The following is a 20,067-nucleotide window of genomic DNA, read 5'->3' as shown; positions in this document are numbered from 1 at the left end:
TTCGTTTCTATGGGCCTCGTTTTTCTCTTCTTTTTCCTGGGTCTTTCTTTTCTTCTTTCTTCTTTCGGGTCAGTATGGTGCTTAAGTGTAGCGTTCGCTTATTGTTTCTGTTGTTAGTGTTCCTGGTAACATTAGTTAGGATGTTCCACGTTAACGGGGTGGGTAATGGCCAGTACGTATTGTGAATACATGTTTTTATCCTGATAAGCGTATTTTTCAGCCGATCCTCCGATTGTGACTCTTTGCATCGTTGATAACCTGCTGTGTTCATTGCCCCCTCTATGCTTGCTGCGGATTGCATGGCGACTGATCCTTTTTCATTTATAAACTTTAAAATTAACCTAATTTATCCTGTACTCGATGTTCACTTTCTCCATATGTGTCATTTCGAATACTGGCTGCTTCTTCTCCAGAGACTGCTGAGCTGTTCTATTGTTGCGTTTGTGCTACAAACTGATTTTGAGGCCGGCCAGGATGGTTGTAGGCCCGTACCTGTATGCTTTTGTTACACAATAAAGGTTTAAAAAAAGAAAAAAAAGAATGGATGGCCTAAAGAAAGAAATCTTGCCTTTGATCTTAAGACATTCCTACAAGTTGCGGATGAGCTTACCATTGAGAGTGGGTTGGTTTTAAGAGATGATAAATTGGTTCCTCCACTGGTCCTGAGGGATAGGCTGATTAAATGTGCACATGAAGGCCATTTAGGTGCGACATTGACTAAGAGGAGAGTACGTCTTTCTTTCTGGTGGCCTTACATGGATAGGGAGATTGATGAGTTTGTTAAGGGCTGCGTTATTTGCTCTAGCTGCGATAAAATTGTGAAGCTGCGTACTCAGCCTTTGTTCCCCATTGAGTTGCCATCTGCACCTTGGGTGAAACTTGGATTGGATATCGTAGGGCCTTTCAATACACTTGATTCTTCTTCTAGATTTGCTATGGTCCTTATGGATTATTATTCAAAGTGGCCAGAGATTAAGTTTGTCAGGGAGGTTTCTGCTAGAACCGTTGTTGACTTCCTCTGTGATGTTTTTTTGAAAGAAGGGTTTCCGGAATTTTTAGTTACGGATAATGGCACTCAGTTCGTTTCATTGGAGGTTGAAGATTATTTGAACAAGTGTAAAATCAAGCACTTGAAGAGTTCTTTGTATCATCCGGAAACCAATGGTCTTGTAGAACGGATGAACAAAGTCTTAGGGGAATGCATACAGTGGGCTCTAAAGAATGGTTGTGTTGTCAGCAGTTCGGTGAGAAGCATGCTTTGGTTCTACAGGACTACGCCTCATTCCACCACAGGTGTTTCACCTTTCGAGTTATTACGAGGGCGGAAAGCCTCTACATTGTCTTGTCCTGGTTGGATGTCTAAGTGGGTGAAAAGTGGACGGTGGAACGACGATGTTGTTAGGTCTAATGTGGAATCTGTTCAAAGTAAACAAAAAGCGTATTTTGACAAGAGGAAGAATGTAAAGGTGGTCGATTTAATTCCTGGGGATTATGTCTCCATTAAGAAACCTATTCATGTTAAAGAGGGGTTTTCTAAATTCAGTTCTCCTGTTGAAGTGTGTGATGTTAGAGGGAATTCTGTTAAACTGGTTAATGGGAATTGGTGGAATGAGAGCCGGTTGGTGAAATGTTCCTTGCCTAGTGAACCTTGTAATTCCTCTGCTATTAGTCATAATCAAGATTGTACGGGACGTCAAGTCCAAAGTCCCAGTTTCACTGTTACCAGTAGACAAGATTGTCCGGGACAATCAGTCTTGAGGCGCAGTTCACGTACTAGGGTGATTCCTCATAGATTCAGAGTTTAAAGTTCTTTTATCTGCTTTATCTGTTGCTCTTCTTTTTCTTCCTTCCACCTATAGCTTTTCTCTCCTGTTACTCTTTCTTGTTTTCTTTTCCTTTTCCCTTCTGCTGTGTTTCTTCTCTTGTATCAAAACTTATTTTCTAAAAGGAAGACATATGTAGTATTTCATGTTGCATTTATCTATGCTTGTTATTATCCTATGCTTGTTATTATCTATGTCACTCAATTCTAGATCCCAAGTGTTCTGGTGCTTCAGCTGTGCGGAGTGTTCCACTAGGGACAGTTGGTGATCTATCTCTCTACCTGACGACAAATGGTCCTGTTCTCCGCTTGGGTTTTCAGCTTCTTACAATAAACTTGGTTTTAAACTTGTTGACGCTTCCACCCTTTACTACAATAAACTTAGTTGTTTTGTCCCCCTCTATTACCTTATATGGGCCATGTACTGAATATGAACTATGCTACTAACTTACAGAATTTCTGATCATTGTTAAAACATTTTGTTTTATAATCAATTTAAAGGTGCTTACATGGCTGCTAACAGATAATTTTGAATGTACTCACAATAATGAAAAATAAATTATTTAACACTGTGCTTTCATAGTTCTTTTTATTTATTCAAAATTGTGATCATTGCTATGTTGACTTTATTTTATAGAACTTGATCCCAGCCTATGCAGGAGGGAGAAAGTATAAAGCAATCAGTTAGAGCCTGTTTAGCATCAGTTTATGTGAGTGTTTTTACCACCTTTTACTTTAGGCCAGGGATCGCACAGGCAGTGCCAGGGGTCGCAAGGGAGAAGCCAGGAGTTGCAATTTGGTTGTGAAGAAGTTGGCTGTATTTGCAGGGACCATGCCAGCTCAAACTTTGGTAGGAACATCCTGATAATGGCTGAAGGCATCAGTCGTATGGAAAGAGTGAATCAGATGGAGAGAACTTTGATTAGATGGGTACGATTACCTGATTTGTAACTTTTTTATGGCAACTGTGGGGGGAAAGTACAGTTCCCATGACCCTGCAGGACCGTGGCTCATTGCAATATTACATTCAGCACTGATGACACATCAGATACAGAGAGGGCAGTTTAAAATCACTGCAGATGGCTAAGAGCGTTATACATTCGGAGTTGCCAGGACAAACTGTAGGTGGGGATGCCAAGTGGACTCTGTGGTGTAGTAAGTGGTGTTATTTATTTGGCTTGAGGGGGACAGAGGGTGTAGGAGTGTAGCTATTCTGACTTTGTTTTGATCGGACATTTTATTGATCACCATAATGGACTTGCTTTTCTCCCTCCATGTTACAATGACAAAAGAGTGTGACGAAGGCGTCCGCCCAACTGTATTCTCCCATGAGGCATAGGCCTCTCAGAATAAACATGTACTCTCCAAGCAAGGATTCATAATCAAAAGCATGCATAACATTAAGCCATAGCCAGTGGGCAGTTCCTTTCTCAGTATATGGACGACGGATTGCATCAATTATACCGAAGCTGAGTAACATTCATGGCCTGACACAAACTCAAATTCACAGATTACCTAAGAAATGAATGGTATGAACACCTATGATGGAAGAATGGGATGCCACCGAGATGGCTGTGATCATTTTATGATGTCAATGTATATTGGTCTGGCATGACGGAAATGGATAATGGTAATGCAGCAGAACCAAGACACAATACAATATGGGGTGTGTAGTAAAAAACACACGAGGGTCTCCTACCCACCACCCCTTGCACGGTAAGGTGGTATTAGACGACCAGATGTGGACTAGAGGACGAAGCATGACACACTAATTTCTTCGGAATCATGATGTATAAAGTAGTTGTTCTCTTTTTGTGGTCAGTAGCTTTTTCTCGGACACTGTTGGAGCACAAGGTAAGTCTGACTAGTATTATTAAAGTATTGCAATGTCTTTTAGTTACCCATCTGCAATTATGTAGCGGAGATAAAACAAACATGCATAGTGCGAAGAAAAAGCTATTAAAATTCAACACCGCAGGGCAAACCATTTTGAATATCCTTTGAGACGTAAGTAGTGTACCTTGGGGTTCATGGTGGCTTTACAGCCGTCCCCTCCCTCAATCACCAACACCAGTCTGTAACTTAATTAGTTACAGCAGCAGCACAAGCACAGCCTTTAACAGTTTGAGGTCTCTGAGTAAAAAGGGTAGCAAGGATTTACCTTTGCATAGTTGCCAGAATGTACAGTTTACCATTGGCTGCAGTAGGCCTGATGAAACATTAGTACAAAAAAATATGTTTTTTATATATAATAATTCAAACTCATTTTCTAAATGCTGTGAACAAGTGCAGTATGATGGTATTGGTTGTGGATTAATTCTCAAGACTTTTAGAAAATATTTGTGATGTAGTTCAAGTTCAGTGAGTTACATTTTTCAGCTACCATGGGGGAGGGTCGAGAAACTGTGGAAGGTGGCCTCCGGGTCCATGCCAATATATCAACCTCTGACAAACTTGTCATCCACTTCTTTTAGCTGCATTTTATCTTCAAACATCTTTGTAATGTTTCATATTTTTTAAATACTATATGTAAAATGCTGCTGCATTATTTCACACAAATATATGTAATATGTTTTTTTAACTAACCAATCCAAAACAATGAGTTTTCCTGTTAAATAGAAGTTATAGATCAAATGAAAACAACTCCACAATGGAAAAAGACATCTCTTAAGTACAACTTAAAAAGAAATGTTAACAATATGAAATTTACCTGGGTCTGACCTCTCTGAAACAACCCTGATCCATGAAGGGGTTTAAATAAATCAACTTGACAATTTATATCTCTAAGTGCCGTCAGATCTCTACCATCGCATCTATAAATGAAAAAACATCAAATCAAATTTTCAAGTAGTCTGAAGCATTATGACAGAAAAGTTAATTTATTAAAAAATGTTTACCGTTTATATTCATTCAATACAATGTTTCTAAAAACTTCTTTTGAAATAATACCGAATGACTCCATTATTTCATATGGCTCAGCCTCTGGAAACTGTTCTGAACAAAAGATAAAACAATGGGTAAGAACACATATCAAAGCTTGCTGAAAAATATTTACTTTAAAATGCAAGCATATTTTTTCTAATGTATTACAACCAAAAAATGATTCTACCTAGAAGTGGAGGAGGTAGGATATTCTGGGTTTGCCAGATATGGATTAGGATGAGATCTACAGAAACCTTCAATCTCCCCAGCACAAATCAGTGAGCAACTTCAGAACCACTACCTTCTACTTTGTTTGTTGATGAAGGGGAAGGTTCATGACTATATGTACACAATTGGAGACAAAGAAGGAACACACCTGCGCGTGTCCCCCATGTCACAAGTATGGTACAAATCATGAACAGGACAAAGTACTAGCACAACAGAATGTATCCCTCACTCTAATAAGATTTTTTTCTAGAGGCACCCAACTGTTTGATTTTTTTATTTTAGTTTTCCATTCTGGTAGGCATGATACACAAGCACCCATTATGATCTCCCTGTATTAGTATAGGGAAGGCTTTCTGAGCGTCCACCATGGGAGTTCCCCACTTTAATGTTGGCAAAAATCATTTAATAAGCATACTGGAACTCATTTGATTTTCCTTTTTTATTCTTTAGTATTTTAACCCACGTTATCATCAAAACTGAAAAAAATGGGAATTAAAACGCCCAACTTTCCCAGTGGCCCTGTCTAGGGCGAACATGACTGCGCTAAAACCATGCATTGACGTCTCTGCGCAAGGATGCTAAGGCGCTGAAGAATGTGATAACGTCATTTGGGCAGGAACTTGGTCCACCGGGTGAGTTTAAATCCCGGCCGGCATTACGCTTCTTTGTTCAGAGACCAGAACACAGGAGATTAGTTGTTCAGAGATGGGAATAATACTTACCTAATACAAAAATATAGAGTAAACAAAATCTACCTATTCTAGCACTAGATAGTTCTTAAGCAACAAGCATGTCCTTTTCTTGCACTGTAAATTTGCGACTACAATGATCTGATCGAAGTCATTCCAACAACCCTTAATGTAGGATAAGTGATAGGTGTGACAACACTATTTGGTCTGTGTGAAGAACACTTCAGCATGCCACCTATGGTGTGTTACATTGCAGCACTTCTTGGATGAGTCTTGGAGGAGTGCCCCTCTTCACAAGAAGAAACAATAATGTATTATTCTTTATTTTTGGCTAATCTTTTATCTAACTCTACAGGTTCTTCTCTCACAGGAGAGTTTCAGAAAGGTGAGAGCATTAGGCCTCATTACATTCGCACGTCATGAATGTGAAGTCAGGCGGGGATCAGAGTAAACCTGATGAAGGCCGGAGACTCGAATGGGCTTTTTGAATGGCTGAAACATGTTGCCACAATTACATGGGTGGATGAAACATTACATTTCAACCTATAACCATATTTTTGAGATTATATTCATATCTGGAATACCCACTATTACTGGAAAATCCCAGGGCATATCTCAAGATATTTTTAATATTGTATTGGATCCCTGTGATTATCCAACAATCATTTATTTAGGAAAACTAAGCAATGGTCGAGTCCCCCATGGTGTTATTCACCTACCACGGCGTGAAAAATCACGGATGATGAAGCAAGCCACGAAACATCGTGGGTGGGATGATTTTTCAAAATCTTGTGAGATTCCAGAAGGGCAATCCTGAATATGAACAACAATTCTTTTTGTGGTTACTTGGCATTTTTTGATATTATATTAAGGTTTGTGATTATACCTTGTAAGAAAGTGGCTCTGTATATACTGCACCAAAGTAAGGTACAGTGTGCACAGAGTCCAGCAGTCCCCAGAGGTTTGGCAGAGGCTAAAGTGAGATATAACCTTACTCTCTAAAGTGGTAGCTTGGTCGAGCAGTAAGGCAGTATCAGAGGACAGTGTAAAGCACTTGATGTACCCACTCAGTCAGCAAATGGTCTCACACACTCAAGAACTGAACTCTAGGCCAATTGCTTTGTATACAAAATATACTGTTGTTTTATTTCGAGAACCAAGCAAGCCTGGTACAGGTAAGCATATAAATACTTTTCAGTAGTGAATTACTTGTATGAACAGAGTTCAAAATAGCAGTGTAACTTGTACTGGTTTTGGTTACAGTTTTAAGAAAACAGTTTGCAACACATTGCAGGTATAGTACATTCAATTGAATGGGCTGTTTAAGTAAAATGCAGTTAATTACTTTTCAGATTACTTTTGCTAACACAGGACTGGATCCTGAATTTAGTCCTGGGACATTTCCTGAAAACAGGTGAGTAAATGCGTTTTGGTTAAAGGTATGATTTTTAAGGAATATTATTGTATTTCAAAAGTTGACACTTAGAAACTTTTTGGGAGAAAAAGTGTCAATGTTATCCTATGAGGAAAAATTAGTTATTGGTTTCAAGGTAAGTAATCGGTCTTTTGAGTTAGGGTTCTGGGGTTAGACTCAGGGGTCTCCCAGGGTCAGTGATGCACTGTTGTTGCACCCTCAGCGGCACTCAGGCGGCTGAGTGCAGAGTGTTGAGGCCCAATGTTATCCAATGGGGAATAGGGGGACTCCGGTTAGTGGCGGCTGGCAAGCAGGTCACAGGGTTGTGGGAGAAAAGCTCATAGGGTTAAGCTCGGGGCACGTTGGGGATCAAGTTAGCACCAAAGGGGTACCCTCAGCAGCGCTAGGGCAGCCGGGTGCAGGGTGCAGTTTAGAGGTCGGGTGCCCTGTTGATTTCAATGGGATTTCTCCGGGACAAAGAAACACTGCAGGCTCGGGGATGATGATCTTCCAGGAGTGACCACCACTTAGAGGGGTAAGTTGGGATGTAGAGGGATGGTTAGGCACCCCTGGGTTGGGCACACAAGGCCGTGGGGCGTCGGGTGCAGGGGTGCATTTGGAAGTCGGATTTTCTTTCCCGCTCTTGTCGTGGTGGGGGGGGGGGGTACTCTGGATTGAGGCTGCAGGCGTCGTTTGGAGTCTTGAGGCAGGTCAGGGGTCGCCGGATCTCGGGTCATGTTCGCCGGGGGGACCTGCTCGTGGTGTTTGTTCACTCAAACACGGGCCGGGCTCGGCGGGTGCAGAGTGTGCTGGATTCGCGCGTCCTGGTGGCACCAGAAGCTGCACTTCAAACACGTCCGGTGTTCATGGGAGAAACAGCTTGGGAATTGAATGCAGGCAGGTCCTCTGGGGTTTTTGAGGTTACTGGCCGCTGGACACGCCGGGATTTCGCAGGAGCAGGTTCGAGGGGAGATAGGCCTGTAGGACTGGGGCCAAGTTAGTGGGCGTCGTCCTCTTGTTAGCTCTGCACGGCTTCTTGTCCTTCTTTTCTTGTCGTTGCTGGATCTGAGGAAGGAAAGTTCAGGGTGCCCCTAAATACTAAACTTAGGGTCGTTACAGGTAGGTTAAGGTCAGGGACCAATGGGTCCCTTCCCTGGGGTGGGTACACCCCCTATTCTGCCAGTCTCCAGTGGGAGGGGGGCAGGATTCTGTCCCTGGTTGGCTGGGTCCCCCATCCTCAAGATGGCGGGGACTCGAGGTTGTGCTTCACCTCACCTCCCCCACCCTAGGGGTGGAGTTGGCAGAAGTGGGCACATCTCTCTTACTCACTTTGTTTTTCCCGCCGACTCTCCCGCCCAAAGTGGGGGGTAGAACCAGTGGGGACCAGTTACTGAGTGGTCTGGAGAGGCTTCCAAAGGCGGTATGCCTTCGAAGCTTCTCCTTCGTGAACCCTGCCCATCCTGGGGGAGGAGGCTTGGCACATCGTCCCAGGTCATATAGCTGTGTTATTAAGGCAGACTTCAATAGACAAAAGACCTTGCTCCGAGTGCGGCCCCCCTGGACCACACATCATCGCAGAGTACGTACACGCTGAGCGTCAAAGGTACTACTAACTCAGTGCACTATAAGTCATCGCCACGTGGCTTTATTAATGCAGAATTCAGTAGACACAAGACATTGCTCCCAGTGCGGCTCCCCCAGACCACGCTTCATCGCAGGGTACGTACACGCTGAGCGTCAAAGGTACTACTAACTCAGTGCACCAAATGTCATCGCCACATGGCCTTATTAAGGCAGAAATCAATAGACACAAGACATTGCGCCTAGTGCAGTGTGCCCGGACCACGCATCATCGCAGGGTGCCCATACGCTGGTTGCTTCAGGTGCCACTAATTCAGTGCACCACTTATCATTGCTGGTTGCACACATGCTGAATTGCCAATACTGTGCAGCTCTACTCAACACCACGTGGCTTTGCGCCCTTGCTCACCGCTGCCTCCTGTCTACACTGCGGTCATCAGGGCTCACAAATAAAATTTAATTTTCAGTCAGTAATTACAGAGTGGTGTAGGCACCTAACTACAACGTCCCTAAAACCTACATAATATCCTTTTAGTATACCTGCTTCAAGAACTTTTTTGATATCAATTATAGCATCATCACAGGGTGCACACACACTGAGTGCTTCAGGACCACTAACTCAGTGCAGCACACCTCATGGACCGTTGATACAATATTTTGTTTTTTTCAACAAATAGATTTTCAGGCTATAATTCTAAAATAGGTAAGCTGACTCCAACAGATCTACAAAGAGGTTTAAAAGGAAGAGTTGTGTATTTATCTTCAGATTTTAAGAAAAATGTTGAAACTGCTGGTGTAGAAAGAGAGGATACTTAACCTGTAGTCATTCTTGTTAATGGTGTACCCACAAAGAGTCAGAAAATATGGCAAGAGTTAGTACATGTCACGAAAGTCCAAAAGGCTACATTATATCTGGTGCAAAACAATATTTACTATAAAATTGTAAATGACTTTAGAAGATGAAACACATATTCCAAGTGGACAAATAGAAAAAGTGGACAATTCAAGAAAAGAAGAAATGTATGAACATTATACTATCCACCCTCTACATTCAAAAGAACTGATAGGAGATGCTATTGAATTGTTCCAGTTGAAAAAAGCAAAAGGAACTCCCATGAGTGTGTAGGAAACAAGTTAAGAAGCTTGTTGTTTTCCACAGCTGTTCCCTACTGGAGAAGGTGGACGATATGATGAACGACCAGTTCAGATTCTAGCTTCAGAATACTGTACTTTACAACTGTACTCAGAAGAGCCAAGATTTCCTCAGTGTATTCCATAAATGTTTCATGTTTTGTTCCATACACATACACTGCGGTCAGCAGAGCTCACAATTTAAATTGAGACAATTTATTTATTACAGAGAGAATTGTACTCTATGTCCTCGCCTTTTGTCAAGAGGAAATGACGAAAAACATTCCTCGATGTCTGTGCTGACTACTGCCTTCGATGTACACAACCGATAACAAGGCTCACAATTAACATCGAATCGCGATTGCAGGTAACGCAGTCCAGTAGGCAACAGGCATTGCTTCCAGTGAGGCTCGCCTGCACCACGCATCATTGCTGGCTGCGCAGACGCTAAATGCTTTGATGCCCCTATCTCAGTGCAGCACAATTCATGGACCCTTCATGATACAATATTTTGTGTATAATTTCATATCTGCTGTCCTACCACAGTGTACCACAAGTCATGAACCCTTTACGATAGACTCTTTTCTGTATTATTTCATATCTGGTGCCAGTACCTTAGTGCAGCACAAATCATTGACCCTTTATGACTGAATCTCTGTGTCTGATCCAATGATTACTGTTGTACTTGTTGCCAGCACCAAGCATTCCCGGGGGGTTGGCTTACGATCACCCCACACGCATCCACCACAGATGTCACTGGACATTTGACCCTAGTAATAAAAAGGAGTCGAGCGCACGTGCCCATACCCAGTTCCATTATCTATCTGTGTCCGTGTGTTCATTATCTATGCAACATGCTGCCCCTGGGCCCGACCCCATTACATAGTGCTCTGGACAGCATATGCAACCATCTTACCTTTGACAGTGGGGGAAAACTTTAGTTCTGTAACTTTCTCTTGGTCATTGGACAAGTACGTACGTAGAGACTGGATCATTAGAGCACTGCAGGGAGAGTGTATAGTGAATTTATGAGTGCGTGAGGAATGGCGGAGTGATTGTATAAGTACATAGGTTGGCGCAGCCTAACTCCGACAACAAGCTTGTCTCTAACTGGCTGCCCTCCATGTGCCAAGAACTGAAACTTCAACTTTCCATGGCCCTGTATTGCTACAGCTGGTACACTCCACTGAATGTGCAACAAACATTCATATCCACACAGATGTCTCATGTTCACCATCTTTCTTGTGTGGAACTATGGATGAATATAAGGTCAGTGATTCCCCATACCTTCCATGTTGGACATGTTGTGGGACTTAGCTCACAGAGTTAAACCTTGGCTTTTGCAACACGGGTGACGGCAGCACTCCAACATGGACACCCGGCCGCATCAGTTGATTCCTCATAGAGCTCACGACGGAGCCACTCCCATAGCACCGCAGTCATTCTCCACAGCCTAATGCTGTACTGGCATATGCCAGCCCACTCCGCTTACGCTTACAGAGAAGGAGAACAACGCTACATGGCCCAGATTTTCATTGTAGTGATCTGCTGGTCACAGTGATCTGCTGGTCTAGTTGTTAGTATGCCACACAGAGTTGCTAGATTTTGTAAGCATTCTCTAGCCCAAAGCCAACCAAAAAGTAGCCCAAAATTGCTACTTTAATGAAGAAGGGGCAGGGACAGCGTCAAGCAGGCAGTGAAGGCATTGGAATTGATGTTGCAGCAGTCTGCCAAGTAAATCTTTGTCTAGTAAAGCGCTTTAACATACTGCTTAGCTTGACCGCTGTATATATATTTATAATCTGGCAACTAGCACAAACCAAAATGTTACCGCACACCCGGAAAAAATATAGCCCAATTGTGTGTGATCTAGCCCAATCTGGCAGCACTGATGCCACAGCCCCTCCCTCACGGCTGGTATACACCCACACCAGACCTATCCAGCACAGGCGTCACAGGACACGTGACTCTGCTAATAGAAAAGACCTGGCGCACATGCTGTACGCCATTTTAGAGTTGCTCGCAACGCATGCACTGCGGCCGGCACAGTTACACCGCCACGTGATGGTCCGTCCCGTTGGTCCAGACACCTCATGTTTTGTGTGCTCTGCTGCACCGCAATGTAGGCCTGAGCCCAACAGCGAGGGCCTACCTCCACGTGTGTGGCCTCACTTGTCACTGAGTTAGTAGCACCGCAAGCACTGAGCGGGTGTACAACTTGCAATGATGATAGGTGCACTAATATGTCCTCTGTCATGGCGATATCAAGACTCGGTACCAATGTGAGACCTGTTAGCTTGCAGAACAGAGCTGCATGATGTGGAGGGTGACCTGACCGCGAAAAGGTAACAGTGAGGTCTTGGTGCGCAGCGTCGGGCAGATACCTCTGGGAGGCGGGAATTGATGGGGTACAGCAGCCTGGATGCAGAAAGACAGCACAGTGATTTAGGCATACGCAGTCGTATATACTCTGCCATTACTAATTCTGTACTATCTTTCAGGTGTGGGAGCTTGAGAGTTCCACTAGGTCCCGGCACGTGGGTGGAGACAGAGCGGTGGCGTACAAGTGAGCTGTGACGGTTTTGTACACAGTGTGGGCACTCAGTGACCCTCCTCATCTCTTCCTTTCTCTCCCTCACACTCTCTCTCCCTCTTCCTCTTACACCGTTTGTCTCTTTCTCTCTCTCCCTGCCTCTCTCTCTTTCTCACTCTCTCTATCTCACTCTTGCTGTTTCTCTGTTCCTCTTTCTCACACTTTCCCTCTCTCTTCCTCTCACTGTTTTTCTCTCTCTCTCTCCATCTTTTTCAATTATTATTGTTTTTTAAATTTTTTGAGCAGAGCAAGGACAGAACAACATTGTAATAAAGTTGGACGTCAGGAATAGAAAAAAAAAACAAATCTGGACTTAGCACTGATAAACATTCTTAAACATTGGTCAACTGAAACCCATCAAGCATAAACAAACAGCCAACTATGAAAAAATACCACAAAGGTCCAGCAAAACTTCTATTCAATTAAAGACTACCTAATAATAATCTAGCCATAAAACTCTAAAATACTTTCCCCTAAGTTATTTAGTACTCTAACTACAGACTGCCTCTTAGTAAACATATTTACGTTAAAGTGTATTGAATCGAATATTTCTAACCTCACATTGTTGTTTTCTAAAAAAACAACAATAAAAAGCATCCCGCTCATCATCACCCATATCCAAAAAACAGCAGCAAGGGATAACTGGACCCTCCCGTTGCTATGAGACCCAAAAAGTGACATGTGCATTATTACCTTCCGCTGTACTAATATGCATACATAATAATACTAAAGTGACATGTGCATAGTTGCCTTCAGTTATAAGAATATACATCTGTGCAAACAATAGCAATCTTACAGTACCATCCTCCTCCCCCTTAAATATAAGGGCGTAAAGTGCAATGTACTAAAGTGCTACGTTCCTGTCAATATGTCTCCAAAAAGAACCCCTCTTCCAAACTTCCAAGTAAGAAGGCCTAAAGTGCTGTGTGTTAAAGTGCTACATTTTTATCAAACTATCCCAATTATCCATAAACTTCCAAACCGCTGTAAACCTTTTTATTGCCATAACCAGTTTAGCATATGCTTCTTCCAATCTTTAGCATTTTATGTATCCATTTAGGATAAGATGGTACCTCTTCAGATCTCCAGTTTTGAAGATATAATCCGGAGGCATGGGAGACACGTTTGTAAAGAGTCAAGTGCACTTCCCCAGATTGAGGTATTCCTGGGAAAAATAACTCAGAATACTAACTGCACCTTCTCTCTTCAGGAATGGCAGTCGATAGCCCAGGTAGGGAATAAGGCCCTGAGAGCAGCCAATTTTAAAAGAATGGCCTTTTTGTCACGGTGGCTGGCTTATTACAATCCAAAAACGCTAAATAAGCGCTATACGGATGTCGAAAATAAATGTTTTCGATGCCAATTCATGGGGAGGAAGACTGGATTCATATATTTTTTACATGTCCTAAGCTTGAAGTGTTTCGGAGCAAGATCTTTGCAGTGATAAGCCAGGCTATTAAAAAAAAGCTTAATCCCGAGACAAAAGTGGCTCTTTTCGGTTTTGCGAACGTAAGGTCAGATCTGACCAAAGCCGAGGAGGAGTGCATTTCAATCTGCACCTCATTAGCCAGTTCCTTAATTTTCTTCGTCTTTCTCACTGTTTCTCTCTGTCTTCCTCTCAATTTCTTTCTTTTTCTCTCTCTTCCTCTCACTCTTTCTCTCTCGCTCTCTTCCTCTCTCCTTTGATGGACGCGTGACGCACAATCTTATCTTGCTTTTTATCTAACGGGCTGTGAATCACGAATCCACGTTCATCCCCCCCTCCCCAACACCAGCAAAGCTGAACGCGCGTAGAATCTGCGATGATGCGTGGCCATCCCCAATGCATGAGAAAGTTGCTTTGGCATGTGGTGGGCCCTCTTGCACACACGCCGGTGGCGGAATGGGAGCAGAGAGCTTCTTTCCGCAGCAGCGGGCAGTCACCTCTAGGCGGCGGGAGTGAATAGTGTGCAGCAGTCTGGGCGCACAAGAGCGCACAGACACCTCCGAGCAGTGGGAGTGGATGGGGTGCAGCAGCCTCATTGCACATTGGCGAAACAGAATTACGCATGTGCAGTTGTATGTACTCTGCAATTACTAATTCTATACTATATTTCAGATCTCTAAACTTGATGGTGCACTATCTCCCGGCACGTGGTTGGAGACACCGCTGGCACAAAGGTTAGCTGCGAAGATTTCTCCATTGTCAACACTCCCTCTCCATCTCTTCCTTTCTCGCTCACACTTTCTCTCTTTCTGTCTCTTCCTCTCTCTCATTCTTTCTTTCTCTATTCCTCTCTCACTCTCTCACTCTTTCTCTCTCCCTCTCTCTATTTATCTCTCTCTCACACTGTTTCTCTCTTCATTGTATCTTACTCTTTCTCTCTTGCTCTCACGCTTTCTCTGTCTTCCTCTCTCTCTTTCTCTCTTTGCCTGTCTTCCTCGCTCTCTCTCTGTCTTCCTCTGTCTTTGTCTGTCTTCCTCTCTCTTTGTCTGTCTTCCTCTCTCTTTGTCCGTCTTCCTCTCTCTCTCACTCTCTCTCTCTCTCTGTAACTCTTTCTCTCTCTCTCTTCCTCTCTCTCACACTGTTTCTCTCTTTCTCTCTTCCTTGAAACAGAGAATTACGCATGTGCAGTTGTATGTACTCTGCAATTTCTAATTCTATACTATACTATTTCAGATCACTAAACTTGAGGGTGCGCTATGTCCCGGAACATCGTAGGAGACACACCGGTGGCACCAAGGTGAACTGCGAAGATTTTCTCCAGTGTCAACACTCCCTCTCCATCGCTTCCTTTCTCTCTTTCACACTTTCTCTCTTTCTTTGTCTCTTACACTCTCTTTCTTTCTTTCTCTCACTCTCTCTTCCTCTCTCTCTTTATTTCTGTCTTCCTCTCTCTCACACTGTTTCTCTCTTTCTCTCTTCCTTGTATCTTACTCTTTGTCTCTTACTCACTCTTTCTCTCTTACACGGTTTCTCTCGTCCCTGTATCTCACTCTCTCTCTCTCCATCTTCTTCTCTCTCACACAGCTTCTCTCTTCCTTGTATCTCACTCTTTCTCTCTTCCTCTCTCTCACTCTTTCTGTCTTCCCCTCTCTCACACTGTTTCTCTCTTGTTCTCTTCCTTATAGCTTACTCTCTCACACTCTTTCTATCTCTGTCTTCCTCTCTCTCTCACTCTCTATGTGTCTGTCTTCCACTCTCTCACTCTTTCTCTTCCTCGACCTCTTTCTCTCGCTCACATGGTTTCTCTCTTCCTTGTATCTCACTTTCGCTCTTCCCCTCTCTCGCCCTCTGTCTTCCTCTCTCACATGGTTTCTCTTTCTCTCTTCCTTGTATCTTACTCTCTCTTCCTCTCACTTTTTCTCTTTGTCTTCCTCTCTCTCTTTCTCTCTTCCTCTCTCACTCACTCTCTTCCTCTCACTCTTTCTCTCGCTCTCTCACTGTCTCTCGCTCTCTCTATCTCACACTGTTTCTCTCTCCTTGTATCTCACTCTTTCTCTATCTTCCTCTCTCTCTCACACAGTTTCTCTCTTCCTTGTATCTCACTCTCTCTTCCTCTCCCACTCTTTCGCTCTCCTTCCTCTCGCTCACTCTTTCTCTGTCTTCCTCACACTGTTTCTCTCTTTCTCTTTTCCTTGTATCTTAGTCTTTTTCTCTTCCTTGTATCTTATTCTCTTTCACTCTCTCTCTCTTTGTCGTCCTCTCTCTCACTCTCTTCCTCTCTCACTCTCTCACACTGTTTCTCTCTTTTTCGCTTCCTTGTATCTCACTCTTTCTCTCTCTTTCTTCCTCGCTTTCTTTCTCTTTCTTTCTCTCACTTTCTCTCTTCGTCTCTCACTCTTTCTCTCTCTTCCTCTCACTCTTTTTCTCTCTCTCACACTGTCTCTCTCTTCCTTGTATCTCACTCTCTCTCTCTCTCTCACTCTTTCTCTTTTGCTGGACGCATGACGCACTATCTTATCTTTCTTTTTGTCTTGCAGGCTGTGACTCACAAATGGTCCAGCGATGGCACGCCACGGCTGTATACAGTTTTATTTGTTGTTGTTTTGTTTTAATAAAATGTTTTATAAGTTAATCCATACATGACTAAGATTCTTATTTATCCAACCTCACAAGCATCTTCTTTTTAATGGTTCGCAGAGGGACACTTCCGGGTCCAAGAAGGTTGTTGGGGGTTTGCTGGTAATGTGGGAAGAGGGTGCGTTACCTGTTAATGTGGAGAGACGCAGCGTAAAAAGGCTATCTCTCACAGAAAGAGCTCCGGTATGTTTTCAGAACTGCCTCGGACAGATGCCAGCTGACGGACTGAATCACAAAATGACTTTTCAATGCTCATATAGTGTGACTTATGAACAGTTCGCACCCAGGCTCGCAGAGGGACAACTGCGGCCCATGCGCTCGACTCACAGAGGCAGAACTACGGGCCATCCGCTCCCAAAGGAACAGCAGTGTAGTAGCATGCAGACGTACACAGCAGTGTACTAGCTCGCAAAGGTGGAGAGATGCGTGCCGACGGAATGGCTTCTAAAGGCATAGCTGCGAAGTGGTGATGTTGGGCACAGGGAGCGTGAAAGGGTTATCTTCCTACTGGTGTCCTGGAGTGGAAGTCCTGCTGCCTGGCGCTCACCAATTTCTCCTTTATTTTTAATAAATCTTAAACATTCACTGCATCCATATCTTCATTACACAGAGCTCCGCTATATTAAATTGCCCCCGGGACCTTTCTTTAATATTTTCACTCAATGCGAGGCACAAGATGGCTGCTAACACTTCCTGGTTTGAAGTGTTAGCAGCCAATCAGAGGCAAGCTCGTGCTCTGGAGTTAGGTACCGACCAGACATATATATATGTTTTTCCTTTAATATCTCAAAAACTACTGAACGGATTTGCACCATTTCTACAAAAGCGCGCTTTCTGGACCAAGACCTTTCTTCCTGCCAAATTTGGCGTAATTCCGATCAGCAGTTTGACCTGTAGCCTTGTCTAAAGTTTCCTAAGGAAAATGCATTGAGAAAACACGTTTTGGGACACCCCTTTTTTCTCAGCCCCCCTTAACCAATCACCCCTAAACTTTCAAGATAGGAGTTCATCAAAAAAGAGAAACTTTTTGGAAAATGTCGTAAACATTCATCATACGACGCCAAACTTAGCACATGGAGGGCTCCAGAAGAGGGGTCGCGCAACACCCCTCCCAACATGAGTAAAGCCCCGGGACTGCGGGGACCCCAGCAAGCCCCCGAAGCCCCTGAGACCTAGCCCACCCCGGGGTCTCATTAAAATAAAACGCAGGAACCTGCGACACCTGCGCGAATTACGCCTTTTGTTTTTTAATAAAAATGCTTTCTTTGGCCCTGGGGGTCCTTCTGAGACTTTCTAAGCATGCCTATGGGGTCAGGGTGTTTCTACCCTACCACCTTCTCTTATTTTATACCTTTGTTTCTCTGTTTTCTGGTGATTCGCTTCTACCGAGTCACAAGATGGCTGCCAACACTTCCTGGTTTGGAGTGTTGCCAGCCAATCAAAGTGAAGCTCCCGCGCGGGACTTAGGCTCTGCCCAGATATCGAAACTTTATTTTTTCTATTTTCTCAGCAACTACGTAACGGATTTATACCATTTAAAAAAAAGGTTGCTTTCTGATCCAAGCACTACCTTTTTGTCAAATTTGGGGTAATTCCGTTCAGTAGTTTCGGCTGTAGCCTTGCACAAAGTTTCTTATGGGAAATATTGATTTTTTCACTCTTATTTTTTGAATTTCTTAAAAACTACTGAACGGATTTACACCATTTAAAAAAAAGGTTGCTTTCTGAACCAAGATCTACCTTTCTGCCAAATTTGGGGTAATTCCGTTCAGCAGTTCGGGCTGTAGTTCGTTTCAAAATTTGCTATGGAAATTAACATGGGGAAAACACGTTTTGTGACCCCCTTTTTTTCTCAGCCCCCGCTTGACGAATCACCCCCAAAATTTCAGGATAGGAGCTGACCTGGATAGACTTTATTTCTGGAGAATGTCACGAAGATTCGTCAAACGGCGCCAAAGTTATTAGCAAATCAAAAAATGCTTTTATTATGTTAACTAGGTTCTAACTATAACTACCTACTAGCGACCGCCAGTAGGATATGGATATGGATGGATGGATATACATATATGTACACACACACATATATACATACATATATATATACATACACATATATATATATACATACATACATATACATATATATATACACACACATATACATATATATACCTATATATATATATATATATATATATATATATATATATATATATATATATATACACACATACATATACATATATATATATATATATATACATATACAAGCTGCTCCACTACAGGATTTGGATGACATATACATATATATACACACATATACATACATATATACACACATATACATATATATACATATATATATATATATATATATATACACACATATACATATATACACACATATACATATATACACACATACACACACACACATATACACACACACACGCTATTATTATTACGTGTATTTGCCCACTAGGGCGAGACTGTGATGAATGCTCATCCGTAATGTATACTATTATGAACAAAATAACAAGTTTGTAGAAAGCAATACTCCGACAATATGAATTTCACGTACTGCTTAAAGAATATGATTTAAAGCACATGCTTGTAAATATTGTTTGTAGCCACTACAAGATGGCCGTCAAATGCCTATGTTACCAGGTATCAGTCAGTCCTATTTCGATTGTTATGATCTCAACTATGAATACGGAAACATACCAGTGCAAACTTTACAGTGACCAAGCCTTACGGCGAAACGCGTCTGTTTGTGACTTGCTGTTGCAAATAAATTGAATCAAGCATCCTGGAGTGTCCAGAGTACCATTTTTTTGGGATTTAAAAAGGTTTTTGCAAAACATATCCACACACACACACACACACACACACACACACATTATATATATATATATATATATATATATATATATATATACACACACACAGATATACATATATATACACACATATACACATATACACACACACACACACATACACACACATATATACACACACACACGCTATTATTTTATCAACCCCCCAAAGCCATTACATGCATTCTGGAGAGGCAAACTGTGGCTAGCATTTTTACACATAGATACCTGAAACCAAACCTTAAGTATAGGTGCTCACTCCTATAGCAAACATGTACTAGCTAAATATTACGAATAATTAAGATCTATAGTTGCTAAAATGCATTGATGCATTATATCCCAGTCAAAGATTGTGTACCAAATAAAAGAATGGCATTTTGTTAAGGCTAGAGGGTAGCTTCTTTGTTTCCTCACTGGTGCCTATTTGTACTCTAATTTCTACGGGTACTGCATATTCACTGGCCAATAAGAATAGTCAGCATACTATAAACAAACTTGCAGTGTACTTTCCTGATGTGTACATAGACTTCCTATTGTGTTACAAGATATACAATACCTTTCAAGGTTTCTTCAGTTTCAAGTCTTATCTTGTTAATAGCTTCATCTCTGGAAATCTAAGAGATAAATTGGGTTATTATTTTAGCACAAAATATAAAAGCCAAACCCAAAGCCTCTTTGCTACGTTAATGGCAATGTGTGAATTTAAGACTACACGTCCTCTCCATAAACATGATCTCCAAGTGTA

The 20,067-nt window shown here is 42.4% G+C and overlaps 1 protein-coding gene across 1 annotated transcript in view; it reads right to left on the bottom strand.

Moving 5' to 3' along the window:
* PNPT1 (polyribonucleotide nucleotidyltransferase 1) overlaps positions 1-20,067 on the bottom strand; it is a 326,983-nt gene that overhangs the window by 245,038 nt on the left and 61,878 nt on the right. Inside the window, exons 11-13 of the mRNA XM_078649311.1 lie at positions 19,879-19,936; positions 4,720-4,816; positions 4,533-4,635 (exon numbers count right to left, since the gene is read on the bottom strand). Coding sequence (XP_078505437.1) covers positions 4,533-4,635; positions 4,720-4,816; positions 19,879-19,936 — 258 coding nt within the window. The remainder of the gene's footprint in view (positions 1-4,532; positions 4,636-4,719; positions 4,817-19,878; positions 19,937-20,067) is intronic.

The sequence above is a fragment of the Lissotriton helveticus genome, chromosome 6, assembly GCF_964261635.1.
Source record: "Lissotriton helveticus chromosome 6, aLisHel1.1, whole genome shotgun sequence".
Classification (NCBI taxonomy): domain Eukaryota; kingdom Metazoa; phylum Chordata; class Amphibia; order Caudata; family Salamandridae; genus Lissotriton; species Lissotriton helveticus.
Note: the sequence above shows the minus strand (reverse complement) of the source record. Positions and strands in the feature narration are given on the sequence as shown.